Consider the following 18,001-nt stretch of genomic DNA (forward strand, 5'->3'; position numbering starts at 1 on the left):
GGTTGGGCTTGGACTCTTAGTTCCAGTGAAGGGAACTCTTAAGGTGTCAGCATACCAAGACATTTTGGACAATTTCATGTTCCCAACCTTGTGGGAACAGTTTGGGGTTGGTTCCTTCCTGTTCCAACATGACTGCACACCAGTGCACAAAGCAAGCAAGGGTGGGCCAACTCAATATTGAACCCTACAGACTAATGCCCGTACACACGGTCGGACTTTGTTCAGACATTCCGACAATAAAATCCTAGGATTTTTTTCCAACGGATGTTGGCTCAAACTTGTCTTGCATACACACGGTCACACAAAGTTGTCAGAAAATCCGATCGTTCTGACGTAAAACACGTACGTCGGGACTATAAATGGGGCAGTGGCCAATAGCTTTCATCTCTTTATTAATTCTGAGCATGCATGGCACTTTGTCCGTCGGATTTGTGTACACACGATCGGAATTTCCGACAACGGATTTTGTTGTCGGAAAATTTTATATCCTGCTCTCAAACTTTGTGTGTCGGAAAATCCGATGGAAAATGTGTGATGGAGCCTACACACGGTCAGAATTTCCGACAACAGGGTCCTATCACACATTTTCCATTGGAAAATCCGACCGTGTGTACGGGGCATAAGACTGGGATGCCATTAAAAGTAATGTGCGTGTAAAGGCAGGTGTTCCAATACTTTGGACAATATAGTGTATATTTCTCCTTTTTTTTTTTACACTCCTAAAAAAGGGTTGTTTGTTTGATTTCTATGTACTTTGACTCAACACTTCCACCCGGTACTTAAATATTTAACACAGTATACTACATCAAAATATTTGTTGCAACCTGTAATAGTTTTGTGAACAACCTGGTAACACCTGGAGAAAATCAGAATGGCTAAACAGTGAACAAAATTATATTTATAGGATGGCCCAGTCTTAACTTCAAAGAATATGTTGTAACACCTAAAAAAAACTGTTATTTCATAAAACCTACAAATTGTGAGCTAAACTAGTTATTCAGTTGGCTATGTCAGGCAGTTGCAATAGAAAACTGAGGCTGATGTGCTTATCTGCCATTGGGCGCTAGCTTTAGGCTTTGGGTTGCCATCAAAGAGTAGGAATGTTCTGTTATTTTTTTCAGCAGTGACTAGGCAGCCTCCCAGCATAAACTAACCACAGGTTCACTGCAAAAGACCAGAGCGTTTTTGTTAAATTTGAGAATTATTTGCTCCACAGTGCCTAAAGCTGCACAGCTCAGTGAGGAACTGTTTTAAGGCTCCTTTACTGCTTGTACAAAAACATAAGGACTGCAATATCCAGCCTGTCTACAGGTTAATTTTGACAGGTAAATAACTAATAATAGAGCTAAAATGAATTTATTGCAAACATTTCTTCAGGTTTGGCTGAAGTGCATTTAGAGTAACCAATTCCTTTTTGTTATCTTCACAAAGTTATTTAGCCAAAGTCATGGTCATTTCATGTACATGGAATAATGCTGTGCTTTTTATATACAGGAAACAAATGTTTTGGGTTTTAAAGGTCCTAGAAAAATGACAGTATTAATACCAGGAATGGATGAAGAATGTGAAAGGGTGCCCATTCGGCCACGCAATGTGAGTTAAATACCGTATTTATCGGCATATAACACGCACAGGCGTATAACACGCACATTCATTTTAAGAGGGAAGTTTCAGGAAAAAAACTTACATTTTAAATAAGGAACTTTGAAGCAAAATAAGGGTCAGTGCCCATCTGCAGCCTCACCATTGCCATCAATGCAGCCTGATCAATGCCCATGTGCAGCCTCACAAGTGCCATCAATGCAGCCTCATCAGTCCACATCAATGCAGCCTCACCATTGCCATCAATGCAGCAGCCTCACCATTGCCATCAGTGCAGCCTGATCGATGCCCATCTGCAGCCCAGAGGGGACAGGGAGGGGGACAGGACGAGCGCCGTCAGATTACATACAGTGAGAATCTCCTATGATAGACAGAACAGTGGTCCAAAGGCAGCCCAAGAGACGGGACTACTTATTACAGATGCCGCCAAGTAAACAGGAGATTCTCGCTGTATGTAATCTGACGGCGCTCATCCTGCCCCCCCTCCCTGTCCCCTCCGAGGCAGCTAAAATTAAAGTATTGTAGTATAACACGCACACGCTATTTGCACCTGATTTTAATGGTGAAAAAGTGAGTGTTATACACCAATAAATACAGTTTCATTGTGTGTTAATATAGAAATTATTTTTTACTTTGTATTTTATAAGGTAAAAGAACAGCATGCATTTAGCTGTTTAAAGAATATGGATGAAATGAAAAGAACTTTAAGCAGTGTTAATTTCATCAACAAAAATTAACACTATTTTAGTCGACTGAAATAACAACAAACAATTCAGCTGACTAAAATACGACTAAAACTAAAATGGCATTTTAATCAAAAGACTATTACTAAAACTAGTTACATGGTTAGCCAGGTTGAAAAAAGACACAAGTCCATCTAGCTCAACCAATAAAAGTGAAAAAGAAAAAAATTCCTACAATCCCATATACACAATCCTACACCCACAGTTGATCCAGAGAAAGGTTGGAAATTTGATGTCAAAATTAACACTGGTTATATATCACAACAGCTAAATCTGTGTCTGTAGTGCATGTTCAAACCTTAATACCATAAATAATAACATGTTATTATATTGTTACTCCAGGAGTATATAATCAGTTTGGAAATTCTAGAGAAATGCTTAACCACTTCCGGACTGCCACACGTCAATATATGTTCTAACTTTGAACTTTGTTCTAACTTTGAAGGATGTGTGGCGGATTCGCTGCAAGATCACTTTTATCGGTGGAGGGAGAAGGGCCCCCCCTCCGCTGCTTACCGGAGCTGTCGGTAGCAGCAGAGGCGATTGGATCCTTCTCCTTCTTGGGTATGGAGACGAGCAAGGGAAAGATGGCCCCCACCCGTCTCCATGCCATTGCAGGGCGGAAGCCACATCAAAACGTCACTTCCACCCATGGCTCTTAAAGGGCCATTTAAAAAAAAAAAAAAAACATTTCAAATGACAATTTTTTTTTTAATTGCATTTTAGTGTAAATATGAGATCTGAAGTCTTTTTGACCCCAGACTTCATATTTAAGAGGTCCTGTCATGCTTTTTTTTATAACAAGGGATGTTTACAATTTACTCGGCGTAACATTATATTTCACAATATAAAAAAAAAAATTGGGCTAACTTTACTGTTGTCTTATTTTTTAATTCAAAAAAGTGTATTTTTCCCAAAAAAAGTGCGCTTGTAAGACCGCTGCGCAAATACAGTGTGACAGAAAGTATTGCAACGACCGCCATTTTATTCTCTATGGCAGGGATATGCAATTGGCAGACCTCCAGCTGTTGCAAAACTACAAGTCCCATCATCCCTCTGCCTCTGGGTGTCATGCTTGTGGCTCTCAGTGTCTTGCTCTGCCTCATGGGACTTGTAGTTCTGCAACAGCTGGAGGTCCGCTGAATGCATATTCCTGCTCTAGGGTGTTAGAAAAAAAAATGTATATTGTTCTAAGTAATTTTCTAGCAAAAAAAATGTTTTTAATTTGTAAACAACAAATCTCAGAAAGAGGCTCGGTCCTTAAGTGGTTAAATAATGCATTACAATTTAACTAAACCCATTCGATTTTAGTTGACTAAAATTATTTTAGTCAACTAAAATGTACTGGAGATTTTGGTCGACTAAAATGTACTGGAGATTTTGGGCGACTAAAATGTATTGGAGATTTTAGTCGATTAAAATATGACTAAAACTAAAATAATTCAGACAACTAAAACTAAAATGGCATTTAGTCAAAAGACTATGACTAAAACTAAATCGTAATTTGATGTAACACTGACTTAAGAACTACTGCCCATACTAATGTTTGGCCAAATGTGTAAAATTAGTTAGCATTTTTTCCTTTACTTTAACTGATTTCCCTTCTTTAAAGGACAATGATGGGCTACTGCAGCGATGGCAGAGCAAGAACATGGAGAATGTAATTGAACTCCACAACAAGAGCCCTGTGTGGAACGAGGAAACACAATCCTATGTGCTCAACTTTCATGGACGTGTCACCCACCCTTCTATCAAGAACTTTCAGATTGTCCATTCTGATGATCGTAAGAAAATTTACTGCTCTCTGACAGACTCTAAATATAGTATAGTTTCTAAATGTATTATCTCAATGGTTTCATACAGACATATTTAGCATGCTGGGACAGATTTTGCCTAAACGAATACAGCAAATGTATAACCTAGGAGAGTTTCTAACTGTTTATCACGCTATCCAAAACAAAAACATAGATGGACATCCATTTTAATTAGTCTGGGTGGCCAGAAAAGGGGGGAGGCAGCAAGTTTATAGCCCCCCTCTCCCCTTCCTTTTTGTGCCAGACCAAGCCACATGCCTTTCTACAGTGGGGGAAAGTACCTTGCAAAGGGGGTGACAAAGCATCCCTCCCGTGCAAAGCACCCTTTCCTATTGTTGAGGGAAAAGGGCCTCTTCCCCACCTCTGATACCCCAAGAAGCAATTTTGGGCCCAAATTTACTAGACACAAAGAGCATGCTTCAGGCTTTGGGTTGCCATCCAAGAGTAGGAATGTTTTCTGTTATCTTTTTCACCAGTGACTAGGCAGCCTCCCAACATAAACTAACTACAGGTTCACTGCAAAAGAGAGTGTTTTTGTTAAATTTGAGAATTATTTGCTCCACAGTGCCTGAAGCTGCACAGCTCAGTGAGGGACTGTTTTAAAGCTCATTTACTGCTTGTACAAAAATATAAGGAAGTGTAAGAAGTGTAAACTTGGCCAATAGCAGGACATTTTAAATGGCAACTTTAGGTCCAAATTTACAGGAGACACAGAGCACTGGTAAGGGTTTTACTACAAGTTGACCACAGATGTAAAATTGGCAAGCAGCAGAACAAATTTCAAGACCAAGGCTAGGCTCAATTTACTAGAGTCAAGGAGCACAGGCTGACGTTTACTACAAGTGGTTAAAAAAGCAATTTTTTTTCCTAAAGTAATGAACATGGTCCCCCGCTGGCGGTTTCTGCTTCTCCTCTTGTGCGAATGCCCCCATAGCAAGCTGACACACAGCTCCACCCCGCTCACTCCTCACATGATTTGATTGATGCAGCGATGCAACTGCTGGGACATTTTTTACTTTAATGCAGGGAATGCATTAAGGCAAAAAATGTCTTGACTTTAAAACCACTTTAAGACACTGCAAGGGACCGTTATCCATACCATACAATACCATAACATATCATGAGACTATCAGAAAAGCTTTTGTAAGACCATGAATCATGATCTGCAGCTACACCAAGACTTAAAATAAACGATAATAATAATAGTCAATTATAATTTTTTTACCAAAAAAGTTTTTATCCTGTTTATCTTTGCTTTTTACAGTTGATTATATCATCATGCAGTTTGGTCGTGTAGCTGACGATGCATTCACAATGGACTATAAGTACCCTATGTGTGCAGTTCAAGCTTTTGCTATTGCACTATCCAGTTTTGATGGAAAATTAGCATGTGAATGATCAGTAAAGAACCCTATACCTGCATATGTGGTACTATAAAAGATGATTTATAATAAAAAGGCAAAAAAAGAGTGATGTTAACTGTGTTTTTTATGTTGTCATTTTACTTTCCTCATCTATAAACAGATTTCATCTAAGATAAGACTGCATGAAAGTCTATTCCATATGTCAACCTGAGGCTGGGTTCACACTAGTGCATATTGGATGTGGGTTTCCCCGCATCCAATTTGCATGACAGGAGATTGTGACTGGATCTCAATGGAGGCGGGTCACACATCTCCAGAGAGGCTGCGGAGCTAACTGCACAGGGGTCCTGTGCATCTTTGGCTCCATTTCAGGTCCAAATTAAGGCAAAAATTTGGGCCTGAATCGCCCCTGAAACAGAGAACAGGGACGCACCGGACCCCTGCTGTTAAGCCGCATGCCAATGCAGTGTGAACCCAGCCTAAAAGGGTAAATTAGCAACTTCAGTACTATTAAATTATAAGTGTCCTGCGCTATGTTAACAAACAGTTACTCAATCATCAATTATCAATCACAATAAATCTCACAGGATCTCCTGTTGCACTATCCATAACTTATCAACAATCATTGTATTTTTATAGGATTAATTAAACAATTCATGCAGTCCACTGTGAAAATCCAAAATTCAAGTGCTCAAATAAATCTTCACAATTTTCTTGTATAATAAATTCTGTGCTTTTAGTCCTGTGCTTATGGTGCTCCCCCTCCTCCAGGTGTGCTCTCACCTTAATTTCTGTGACCTCACAAGTAAGTTTGGTCAGGACGCACTTATGTCCCTCTGGGACTGAGGTAGATGTCTGTAAAGATGAGATGCTTCTCCCCACGTTTATACTCCAAATGTGTGGATATACCTAATTCAGATGTCATGCATCAAAAAACATAGAGGGAGGAAAAATTGCCAAAAAATAGTGCTTATATCGTTTGGATAAAAAGAAACTGATACTTTATTCCCACTCAACCCAAGTGAACACTTTAAAAATACAAAAAATAAAATGGGTGCTTTGAGAGCACCACACTATACAAACATGCTATTAAAACACCGCTAGCGCTGATCAACAGTGAGCTATGCCTATGCAGTTACCACAATCAAATGAACACAATCACAGTCGGACCGCCGTGATGTCAGATGCCCCTCCCCTACGCGTTACTGTTATGCTTTGTGCCTATCTTTTAAGTTCTTGCTGTAAAACCAAGGAAGCTTAGACTTCTGTAGTGTATCAATGCTTTACTAAACAGGAAAAACTGTATATACAACTGTAGAATACACAGTACAACACAACTCATAGCTTACAAAAATATGCCTACAAATACAAACGTGTACAATATGTACGCATTAAGTAAACAAAGCAGTTACTTAGGGTTTAAGATGTAATATCCTTCATGGTTCCTTGCTCAGTCCAACTCAAAAGTTCTCCAAAACTCACCAGCTTCTGGTAGCCATGTCTTTCCTCGTTGCCCTTCCAAACACATCTCTTCCAAACACGTTTCTTTCAAAAGCTAAATCTCCTCCCCCTAACTCCTGCTTACATCACAGCCTGCCGAAAACTTCCTGTCTCATCTCCAAAACCTATCCAACTGATTTATTTACATATCAGTGGAGGGGAAGAGCCTCTGTAAACATATGCTCTTAAAAATCTAACTCTAGATTATTCTTAAAGTGATTAATAGCCATAGTAACACATACCACCTCTTGACTTTATAGCATAATATAGGAAACTTCAACATCTCTTAAAGCCTTTTGTCCAGGAAAGGGCGAAATAAGCCCCCTGTATTGTAAATGGGAGGAAAAAATTCCCTTTTGACCCCCCGTATCTTCTGGGCGGTCTGACTTTTGTTTTGTTGTCCCTGGAAGGCTGCTACATTACTTTTGAGCAGGTTTAACAATGTCTTTGGCAGTTTGTGTAAAGAAAGTCCCAGATGAAAGTCTCTTGTCCTCTTGGTCATAAGGAAATGCTCACATGAAAGTCCACTGCAATTCAGTCACCATCAGGAAATCATCCGCATCTTTCTCAGGCTCTCTTCTGGTCTGCCTGCTCCACCTCTTGATGCTCAGTACCTGAAAAGAGTAAGAGACAGCGGATTATATGTTCCTTCCAACTGTGCCAAAAACATAGCTCACTGCTCACATTTCTCTATCTGCTTAATTTTTCATCAAGATCGTCAGTCTGTATCTAGGTGGCGAAGAACCCCACAGAAAAGATGTGAATAATTGGTTAAGTTTTGTAAAAAAGGATCTGGGTACCCATTGTGGGGAGTGACGAAGGAGATAGATGTATTTGGGAATGATTTTCATATTAATAAGATTCACTCGCCTCCAAACGGATAGAGGTAATTTACGCCATGAGTTAAGTTTCGTCTTAGTGTCTATAAGCATTGGGGTTAGGTTTAAAGAAATGAAGTCTGAGGCTTTTGTAGATATGTGAACCCCCAAATACTTAAAAGTGTCTATCCACTGTAGGGGACAGTCCGGAGGGGATGTAGACCTAGCCGCTTGATCTATCGGAAATAACAAGGATTTGGACTAATTTACCTTAAGTCCAGTGAATTTCGTAAAAGTGTTTAGTACAGTCAACGCACCCTGCAGGAATGGGCCAGCGTCATTGAGGAACAGCAGCATGTCGTCTGCGTACAGGGCTACCCTCTCCTCCAACTGGCCAATACGGAGACCCCTGATATGAGGCGAGGTACGCAATGCCTCCGCCACTGGTTCAATGGCTAAAGCGAATAGGGCCGGGGACTATCTGCCCATTTCTAACTGCAAAACTATTGTAGGGTGCCCACTGTTGCCTTGAAATACTTTCACAGAAAGGCATTGACTTCCAACATAACGAATAAACTTGCATGTCTCTCCGTGCTGTCCTGGAAAGAACACGGGCCTGCTGTTGTCCAGTCTTCACAGTATGGCATATTTTTGCAAAACGCCCCATTTTATGGCAACAGAAACACTTAATGTGACTAAATCTACCATTCCCAACCACTTGCTTCTACTTCTTAAGCAATGCTGGTGTAGGAATCCCATCTATTTCCTCTCTAGGGACCGACCAATGACACCAATGAAGGGCCCCATATCGGGCCCTTTTGCTGGGGATAAATTGTTTGATGCCCAGCCTGCCTGAGAATTTTACAAGGGACTCATCCACGGAAATATTCTGTTCGGGGGTATATAACTGGGGACATTTTTCAGAGAAATAATTTAGGAGTGGCCGAATTTTAAATAGTTTGTCAAAAGCTGGGTCATTTCGGTAAGGGCACTGGGTGTTGTCATTGTAGTGGAGGAACCGCATAATCATAAGGTATCTTGATCTTGGCATAAGGGATGAGAGGAGTGGCATGTTGTGGATGGGTTTGGTAGACCAATAGGAGTACAACTGTATTTTTTTGTGAGTCCCATAGTAAAAGTTATGTCTAAGAAAATTTTGAATTCCTCTACGGTTAGTTCTCCCCACTCATAGTGACGGGCGTAACTAGAGCCAGGGTTGCTTACCATGTGCTGCTGTGCGTAGAGGTTGCACTGGGCCACAATGGCCGATAGTAAGTCTTCGGTGAAAATCAAATGAAAAAAGTCAAGCATGGCAAAATCATCGGTGTTCACCTGGACACCTGGCTGGGCGGTGAAAGGGGGGATATTTGCTGCTCCAGGATTAGGGGAAAGCCACAGGGGGTTTTGAAGGGCAAAGGGAAGGCTGGTATGGCCCCTATCCCTTTGGGGCTGAGATGACACCCTACTGGTGCCTGGCCTTTGTTGTAGTGGCTCTGCTCTCGAGGTGGACGGCACTGCCCCGTGAGGTGGATGGCCCTGTGCTGCTGGTAGTAGGCTGCTGCTCCACACTAGAACACCTTCTTTTCACGGGCACACATTGCTCTTCTGATTTTGTATCAGAACCGCTGCTTGTAAGAGAGTTCATAGGCCGAATCCGAATCGGACTGAGACTCAGAGAGCTCCCCGCTGATCTCATCGGTCATGCTTAAACGCTGGTAGGCCTCCTCGCTAGAAAAATATTTTTTTGCCATACTGGTGGCTGATGAGGCTGCACTGCAGAGCACTGTGGTGGCACTGGTGGGCACAGGCGCTGGTGGGCACAGATGGCACTGTTGTGGTACTGCAGTGGCGCAGGTGGCACTGATGGGCACAGGTGGCACTGGTGTGCACTGTAGTGGCACTGGTGTGGCTCTGGTGGCACTGATTAGCACAAGGTGGCACTGGTGGTCACAGGCAGCACTGGTGGGCACTGGCCGCACTGGCGGGCACAGGCAGCACTGATGTGGCACTGCAGTGGCACTTATGAGCACTGATGGGCACAGGTGGCAGTGGCACTGATGGGCACAGGTGGCACTGGTGTGCACTGTAGTGGCACTGGTGTGGCTCTGGTGGCACTGGTGTGGCACAGGGGTTTCAATGGTGTGGCACAGGTGGTACAGATGACAGATGGCACAGTTGTGGCACTATTGTGGCACTGTTGGGCACTGCTAGAAAATAAAACCCACAGTTTGGCACACGATTTGCTCTCCTCTCACACTGCATCGGTGTGAGGAGAGGATAGCGATGAACTTGTGATGACCCCGTTTGACAGTCTTTGTTGACATTTGTGATCGCTCCGTCATTGGACGGAGTGATCACATGGTAAAGGGCCGCTGTCATTGGCCCTATACCGCGATCTGTGAGCGCCAGCGGGCTCGCGGGAACGATTCTCCGGGAGGACGTCATAGTACACACTCCCAGAGTTAACAAACCGCCCTGTAGCCGTCATTCGGCTATGGGCCGGTTATTAAGTGGTTAAGAAAATAATTCATTAATAGTTCTACAGGTAAATTTTTATACCATTAAAGATTTCATCTCTTGTGATACGAAAAGGGTAGTATATACCTTAAAGTGCCCCTGCAACTGTTTATATATAGGAAGGACACAAAGAGCCCTGAAGGAAAGAATCAAAGAGCATAACATTTCAGTGTAGGTTATGACCAGCAATTTCTATAAACACACTTTAGAGATGTACACTATGAAGATTATAGAAGTTTACATTTCTGGGGTATGTAGGTACATAAAAATTGCTCGAGGGGTGATAATACAACCAGAGAACTTAGCAAAAAAGAATCCTGATGGATTTATGAGCTCAATACTTTGGTACCTATAGGTTTAAACAAGGATTTTGACCTTAACTGCTTCCTTAGTAATTACTAGGATCCAATACCTCACATGCCCTATAGTACAGATATATTGATATTGGCACAAATTGGACCAGATATATTTGAGTTACTCCATAACCCTCATAGCACATTGGCAAGTTCACATGAGTAATATTATTAATACAATATGTGTGTAATGAAGGAAGAGGACAATATATCTCCGGCAATATACTGATGTATTAGGTGGTATTATATTATGATGCCGGTAAAGTTTATATTAATTTTAGTTCAATTCAAGTTATCACATCCGTATCAGTAGGCGAGCCCCTATGGTATTAGTAAACATTGTGACAATGGTGCACCTAACCGTGGGAATAAGAACATAGGGGGATTTTTTAAATTTCTTAGGATTTAAAAAAAAATCTTTATATGTTTAAACTTTTTATATATTTTTTTATTGTTTCTCTAAAAATTATTCTTTAGAAATTGCATATATATTACGGATTTTAAAAAAAGTGTTAGCAATAGCAGTCACTTTACAATATTTGCAACTCAATCCCTCTAGTCACAGGATAGCGGCCCTTTATCATGTGATTAGCTGTGTCCAATCACAGCTGATCACCATGTAACCACACTTGCCGGTTATCGACATTCCTTTCCTCATGGGCTGTCACAGCGTGAGGAGAGGAGAGCCAGTAACCGGCAAGTGTGACAACAGGACATCTATACTGATATTCAGGGGACTGATCATTAGTTTCCTGATGATCAGTGCAGCCTCAACAGTGGCAGTCAGTGCCTATCAGTGCCCATCAATGGTGGAGAAAGATCTGAATGTTCTGGTAGATTATAAGCTTAATATTGGCATGCAATGCCAAGTAGCAGTTTCCAAAGTAAGCAAAATCCTTTCTTGTATTAAGAGAAGTATGGACTCCAGAGAGAGAGATATCATTTTACCCCTGAACAAATCATTAGTAAGACCTCATCTGAAATATACAGTTCAGTTTGGGGCACCAGTTCACAGAAAGGATATCGGAGAACTGGAGAAAGTGCAGAGAAGTGCACCAAATGGATAAGAGGCATGAAGGAGTTCGGCTATGAGGAAATATTAGAGGAACTGAATTTATTCTCTCTTGAGAGGAGGGGATTAAGGGGGGTTTGATCAACATGTATCAGTGACCATTAGTGCCCCATATCAGTGCAGCCTCATCAGTGCCAATCAGTGCCCATCAGTGCCATCTATCAGTGCCCATCAGTGCAGCCTCATCAGCGCACATCAGTGAAGGAGAAAAATTACTTATTTGCAAAATTTTATAACAGTAACTAAGAAAAACTTTTTTATTTTAGCTGGAATGTACCTTTCTGGCATAGGTACACTGTTCATTATCCCCACCCTTTACAATATAACCAGGAGCCAGAGCAACTGCTGCATGCCTCCATGACAGCACATGTGAACTGGCGGGAGAAGCCAACAGATCCTAGGGAACCTATGACTCCAGGTACAAGAGGGGGAAGAGAAGACTTTTGGTCAGTCAGCTCCCTCTAAGCCCTGATGTCACAAGCAAATGAAATAACAAAACACAATATGCAAAACCTGAGTGGGAGTTCCCCTTTAGGATAAACAGGTGCTGTAGGCTGATTCCCTTGTGTGGGGATGTGTCAGCTTGCTATGAAGGGGCCCTAAGATGATGCTGTGCAACGGCAATGAGCAAAGGTGAATAGAATAAACAAGGTGTTTCCCAGTGAAAGATCTTTGATATAGAAAATGATGGAGTAAAGGTGTCTGCATGCAGTGTCTCTGAAAGTAATATTAAGAATGGGCTTCCGCCCGCTCACCAATCCTGGAGATACCAAGCCTCCTGGAAACAGGATGTTCCATATCAACAATAATAACTCTTGAAGAATCTGCATTCAGATGAAGGATGCTCGAGTGGCAAATGCCGCTGAAGGGATTCAGCGGCATTTGCGTGGTAATGCCTTCAGGCATACAGCTCACCCACGGAAAGGCTCTCCATGATGTCCAGGCCACAGCACCCACTCACACCGGCCAGGAGAGAATGACCCCCGACTTCTAAAGCTTTAGGTTGTGTGTCCCAAGAGGGCGAGCCCCTCCCCGGACCTTTCTATTTATATCCTCACCCAGATTTCTTTCTCTCTTCAGCCAGCTGGAACTTGTAGTTTGCAGCAGCATTAGATCCACTGGAAACCCGGCTTTCTGGACTTCATGTCCCGCGATCCCCTGCTTTCAGTAGTAAACTCTCTCCCTCTGCAGTCAGGAAGTGATGCAATAAACCCCATGTCAAGCTATAAGTATCCACTGGGGGTCCATTTGGATTGGTGTCTTTGGATTCATCTTTAGACCCCTGCCAAGCAGATATACCATGGCAGCTCTTCTGGCCCCCCATTTAAATGAAAGAAACTCGTGCCATTTTTAAGTTACTGTCCTGTGAGAGCTCAAAAACCAGTAAATGCAGTCACAATAAATAATGTTGCAGACTCAAGCAGCCATCCACTAACCCATGCATGCACACACTATGGTGTAAGACAGTAGTTTTCAACTTCAGTCCTCAAATACCCCCCAACAGGCCATGTTTTGGGAACTTTCCTTAGATAAAATAACTCTTATCAATGCCATGTCATTGATATTGATTTAAAGCAGCTGTGCAAAGTAAAGAAAAACCTGAAAACATGGCCCATTGGGGGTACTTGAGGACTGAGGTTGAGAACCACTAGTGTAAAACAGTGTAAGAACCCAAGTCTTCCACATATTAGAATCATCTATTGAAGTAAAATTCCAATTTTGTCTCCAGGTACATTGTACATTGCAATGGCTTTCAGCAAACTTTACTGCTGATTCTTATCTTTTTTCTTCTGGAGATATTGGTATAAGCTTTGTCAAGCACGTTGAAAAATGTAATTGATCTGACATTGTTTGTAACAGTCTTTGAGTTGTAATAAAAAAAAAGTGTCAGCCTCTATATATCTTTAATCTGCCATATTCTCTAAACCTGCCTCACCAAAAAAGTGGGGGCAACAGCAAACATGTGGAAGAAGGTGCTCTGGTCAGATGAGACCAAAATTGAACTTTTTGGCCATAGCTACAAAATGGTTTAGATCAAAGCGTATGCATGTGTTAGAATGGCCCAATCAAAATCCAGACCTAAATCCAATTGAGAATCTGTGGCAAGACTTGAAAATTGCTGTTCACGGATGGTCTCCATTAAATATCACTCTCCAGATGTGCAAAGCTGGTAGAGACATACACAAAAAGACTTGCAGCTGTAATTGCAGCGAAAGGCGGTTCTACAAAGTATTGAATTGGGGGGGCTGAATACAAATACACACCACACTTTTCAGATATTTGTTTGTTAAAAATTTTGAAAAACATTTATCATTTTCCTTCCACTTCAAAATTATGTGCCACTTTGTGTCTATTACATAAAATCCCAATAAAATACATTTACATTTTTGGTTGTACCATGACAAAATGTGGAACATTTCATGGGGTATGAATACTAATTCAAGGCACTGTATAATGTAAATAATGCTTATGTTCTTAACTAATCTATAGCAACAATGCATGTAACACCATGCAGATACTAAGCAGTAAGAATTGAGTTACAAACCTTTACGTAACTATAGCTACAATGCCATTTCCATCATCTGGATTAAGATCCTATTATGATCTTTGACCCTTGTAAGCTCTGGTGCTCACCACATAGATTTGTATTGGTTGGGTGTTATCTTTTAGATCATGAAATTTAACATACCTTGTCAGTTCTGTTAGGACCATACTTAAAGAGGAACTGCAGTCTGGTCACATAATTTGTAATAAAAACATCTTTGCCATTCTGAAGCTTCCCTCCAACCACTTTGCATATTATTTTATATATACTGTGATTCTGTACTTGCCAAATATGCTGCAGAAATCTCCCTCCACTGAGTCTGGCTGCAACCATTTCACCTATGGGGAGCTGGAACTCAAAATTATCTCTCTCAACATGTGCAGCCCCAACATTCCAGAAAAACGTTCTCAATTACTACTGTCCATAAGGAAAAATAAGACCGACATTATCTTTCTACAAGAGACACATCTCCGGTGTCACGTCTACCCCAACACAGGTGGTCAGACACTATAGCTGGCTACTGTGTTCTTCACCTATAGCAGCCCCCTTTCCCATAAGGCAAGCAGGCCTACCAGTACTCGGTTGCCCTCAGGTCTTATACACAATGCTATAGTGCCTGGCTACCACACCAAGGCAGGCGCGAACTGTGCAAAGCAAACAGGTACTTGCAGTTGGCAGACAGGCAGCATGGTTCTATGACAGTCCAGGTAAAAGGCAGGCTGAGTTCAGGGAATAGTACAAAATCCAGTCCAAGGTCATACACAGGGAAATCCAATCTAGCAGAGCAGGGCAGACAGACAGGGGACTTGATCAGGAATTACACACATATCACTCTCTATCACAAGCATGCGAGTGAGTGTTTGGCTGAATTAAAAAAACTTGTCAGCGTCTTTTGCTTTAACAGAGTCAGACCTAATCTCTCCTGTAGCCCAACCTATGTGTGGGTTATAAAGTTAAAGCCAGGGATACCCTAAGAAAAGGGAACAAGCATGAGATGTTACATAGTTATATAGTAGGTGAAGTTGAAAAAAGACACAAGTCCATCAAGTCCAACCTATATGTGAGATTATATGTCAGTATTACATTGTATATCCCTGTATGTTGTGGTCGTTCGGGTGCTTATCTAATAGTTTTTTGAAACTATCGATGCTCCCCACTGAGACCACCACCTGTGGAAGGGAATTCCACATCCTTGCCACTCTTACAGTAAAGAATCCTCCACATAGTTTAAGGTTAAACCTCTTTTCTTCTAATTTTAATGAGTGGCCACTTGTCTTAGTAAACTCCCTTTTGCGAAAAACTTTTATCCCTATTATGGGGTAACCAGTATGGTATTTATAAATTGAAATCATATCCCCTCTCAAGCGTCTCTTCTCCAGAGAGAATAAATTCAGTGCTTGCAACCTTTCCTCCAGACCCTTTATTAGCTTTGTTGCCCTTCTTTGTACTCCATTTCCAGTACATCCTTCCTGAGGACTGGTGCCCAGAACTGGACAGCATACTCTAGGTGCGGCTGGACCAGAGTCTTGTAGAGCAGGAGAATTATTGTTTTATCTCTGGAGTTGATCCCCTTTTTAATGCATGGCAATATTCTGTTTGCTTTGTTAGCAGCAGCTTGGCATTGCATGCCCTTGCTGAGCCTATCATCTACTAGGACACCCAGGTCCTTTTCCATCCTAGATTCCCCCAGAGGTTATCCCCCAAGTGTTTAGATTGCATTCATATTTTTGCCACCCGAATGCATCATTTTACATTTTTTTTACATTGAACCTCATTTGCCATGTAGTTGCCCACCCCATTAATTTGTTCAGATCTTTTTGCAAGGTTTCCACATCCTGAGCAGAAGTTATTGCCCTGCTTAGCTTAGTATCATCCGCAAATACAGAGATTGAACTGTTTACCCCATCCTCCAGGTAGTTTATGAACAAAATAAATAAGATTGGTCCCAGCACAGAACCCTGGGGGACCCCACTACCCATCCCTGACCATTCTGAGTACTCCCCATTTATCACCACCCTCTGAACTCGCCCTTGTAGCCAGTTTTTAATCCAAGTACTCACACCATGGTCCATGCCAATGAACCTTATTTTGTACAGTAAACGTTTATGGGGAACTGTCAAATGCTTTTGCAAAATCCAGATACACCACGTCTACGGGTCTTCCTTTATCTAGATGGCAACTCACCTGCTCATAGAAGGTTAATAGATTGGTTTGGCAAGAACGATTCTTCGTGAATCCATACTGATCACTGCTAATGATACAGTTTTCATTACTAAAATCTTGTATATAGTCCCTTATCATCCCCTCCAAGAGCTTGCGGACTATTGATGTTAGGCTAACTGGTTTGTAATTCCCAGGAATGTATTTTGGGCCCTTTTTAAATATTGGTGCTACATTGGCTTTTTGTCATGAACAGGTGTGACCAGAACTATGTGGACTGCAACAGAGGGAACCAAACCCATGTGAAGTGAAATAATGTAGTTTATTAAGGTGAGTGAATATAAATATAAAACACCTCCAATACAACACAGTGCACAACAATCCAACAACCAGACAGAGACCCACAAATAACAGACTAAATAAATATATACAATAGATGGGAAATACCAGAAACATAGACGTAGCCATGCCAGGGTCATGCAAGGGAAATCAGCAGATGGGGGCAAGGAGCAAACAGGACAGGGAAAAGGTGGACAGGATCAGGCTGCGTGGCAAGGGTACAGGATAACAGGATCACAGGAGAGACAGGGACAGAAACAGGTTCAGTTACAGAGGATCACAAGTACAGGTCAGGGCTCAAGGACAATACAAAGGCAAATGTGTGAGTGCTTGCCAGGTATAAGTACACATCTCCTGCAATTAGCCTCAGGTGACGCCTGATCGCAGGAGATAATGTCTGCTCCACACTGCCAGGAGACACCCGCTGGTGGACACCAGTACTGCGGCCCAAAGATCAGACGGTGCCACCGGAAGGTGAAACCTTTCCTGACAGTTCCAGACCTCCAGGAGACACCCGCTGGTGGACATCAGTACTGCGGGCCAAAGGTCTGACAGCGCCACCAGCAGCTGAAACCTTTCCTGACACTTTTCTCCAATCAGCTGGTACCGTTCCAGTCAGTAGACTATCAGAAAATAAAATTAGGAAAACAATGGCAATTACGTGTCTGGCAATTACGTAACTGAGTTCTCTAAGTACCCTCAGATACAAGCCAACTGGTCCAGATGATTTATTAATGTTAAGTTTCCCAAGTCTAATTTTAATTTTGTCCTCTGTTAACCATGGAGGTGCTTCCTGTGATGTGTCATAGGGATAAACACTGCAGTTTTGGTTACTGAAGCCCCCCAATTCCCTCGTGAAGACTGAGGAGAAGAATAAATTCAATACCTTCGCCATCTCCCCATCCTTTGTAGCCAGATGTCCTTCCTCATTCTTTATGGGGCCAATATGGTCTTTCCTCCCTTTTTTACTGTTTACATACTTAAAGAATTTATTTTTTTGCTCTCCTCCGCTATGTGTCTTTCCTGAACATGTGTTTCTCGTTCAGAAACACTCAGGAAAGTTCTGCCTTATCCAAAACCTCAAAGTGCTAAGTCAATTGAAAGTACAGAAGATTGAAAGTTTCCAACTCCTGATGCACTACGTCCAGCCAGTCTCCAAAGGATATTTCTTCTG

General features: G+C 41.9%; 1 protein-coding gene across 1 annotated transcript in view; it reads left to right on the forward strand.

Annotated features, from left to right (window-relative positions):
- Nucleotides 1-5,614, forward strand: part of TULP1 (TUB like protein 1) — a 112,476-nt gene extending 106,862 nt beyond the window's left edge. The window contains exons 11-13 of the mRNA XM_073616001.1: nucleotides 1,495-1,593; nucleotides 3,958-4,129; nucleotides 5,424-5,614. Of these exons, the coding sequence (XP_073472102.1) occupies nucleotides 1,495-1,593; nucleotides 3,958-4,129; nucleotides 5,424-5,557 (405 nt within the window). The 3' untranslated portion in view covers nucleotides 5,558-5,614. The remainder of the gene's footprint in view (nucleotides 1-1,494; nucleotides 1,594-3,957; nucleotides 4,130-5,423) is intronic.
- The last annotated feature ends 12,387 nt before the right edge of the window (nucleotides 5,615-18,001 follow it).

This window comes from Aquarana catesbeiana, linkage group LG02 (genome assembly GCF_042186555.1).
Source record: "Aquarana catesbeiana isolate 2022-GZ linkage group LG02, ASM4218655v1, whole genome shotgun sequence".
Classification (NCBI taxonomy): domain Eukaryota; kingdom Metazoa; phylum Chordata; class Amphibia; order Anura; family Ranidae; genus Aquarana; species Aquarana catesbeiana.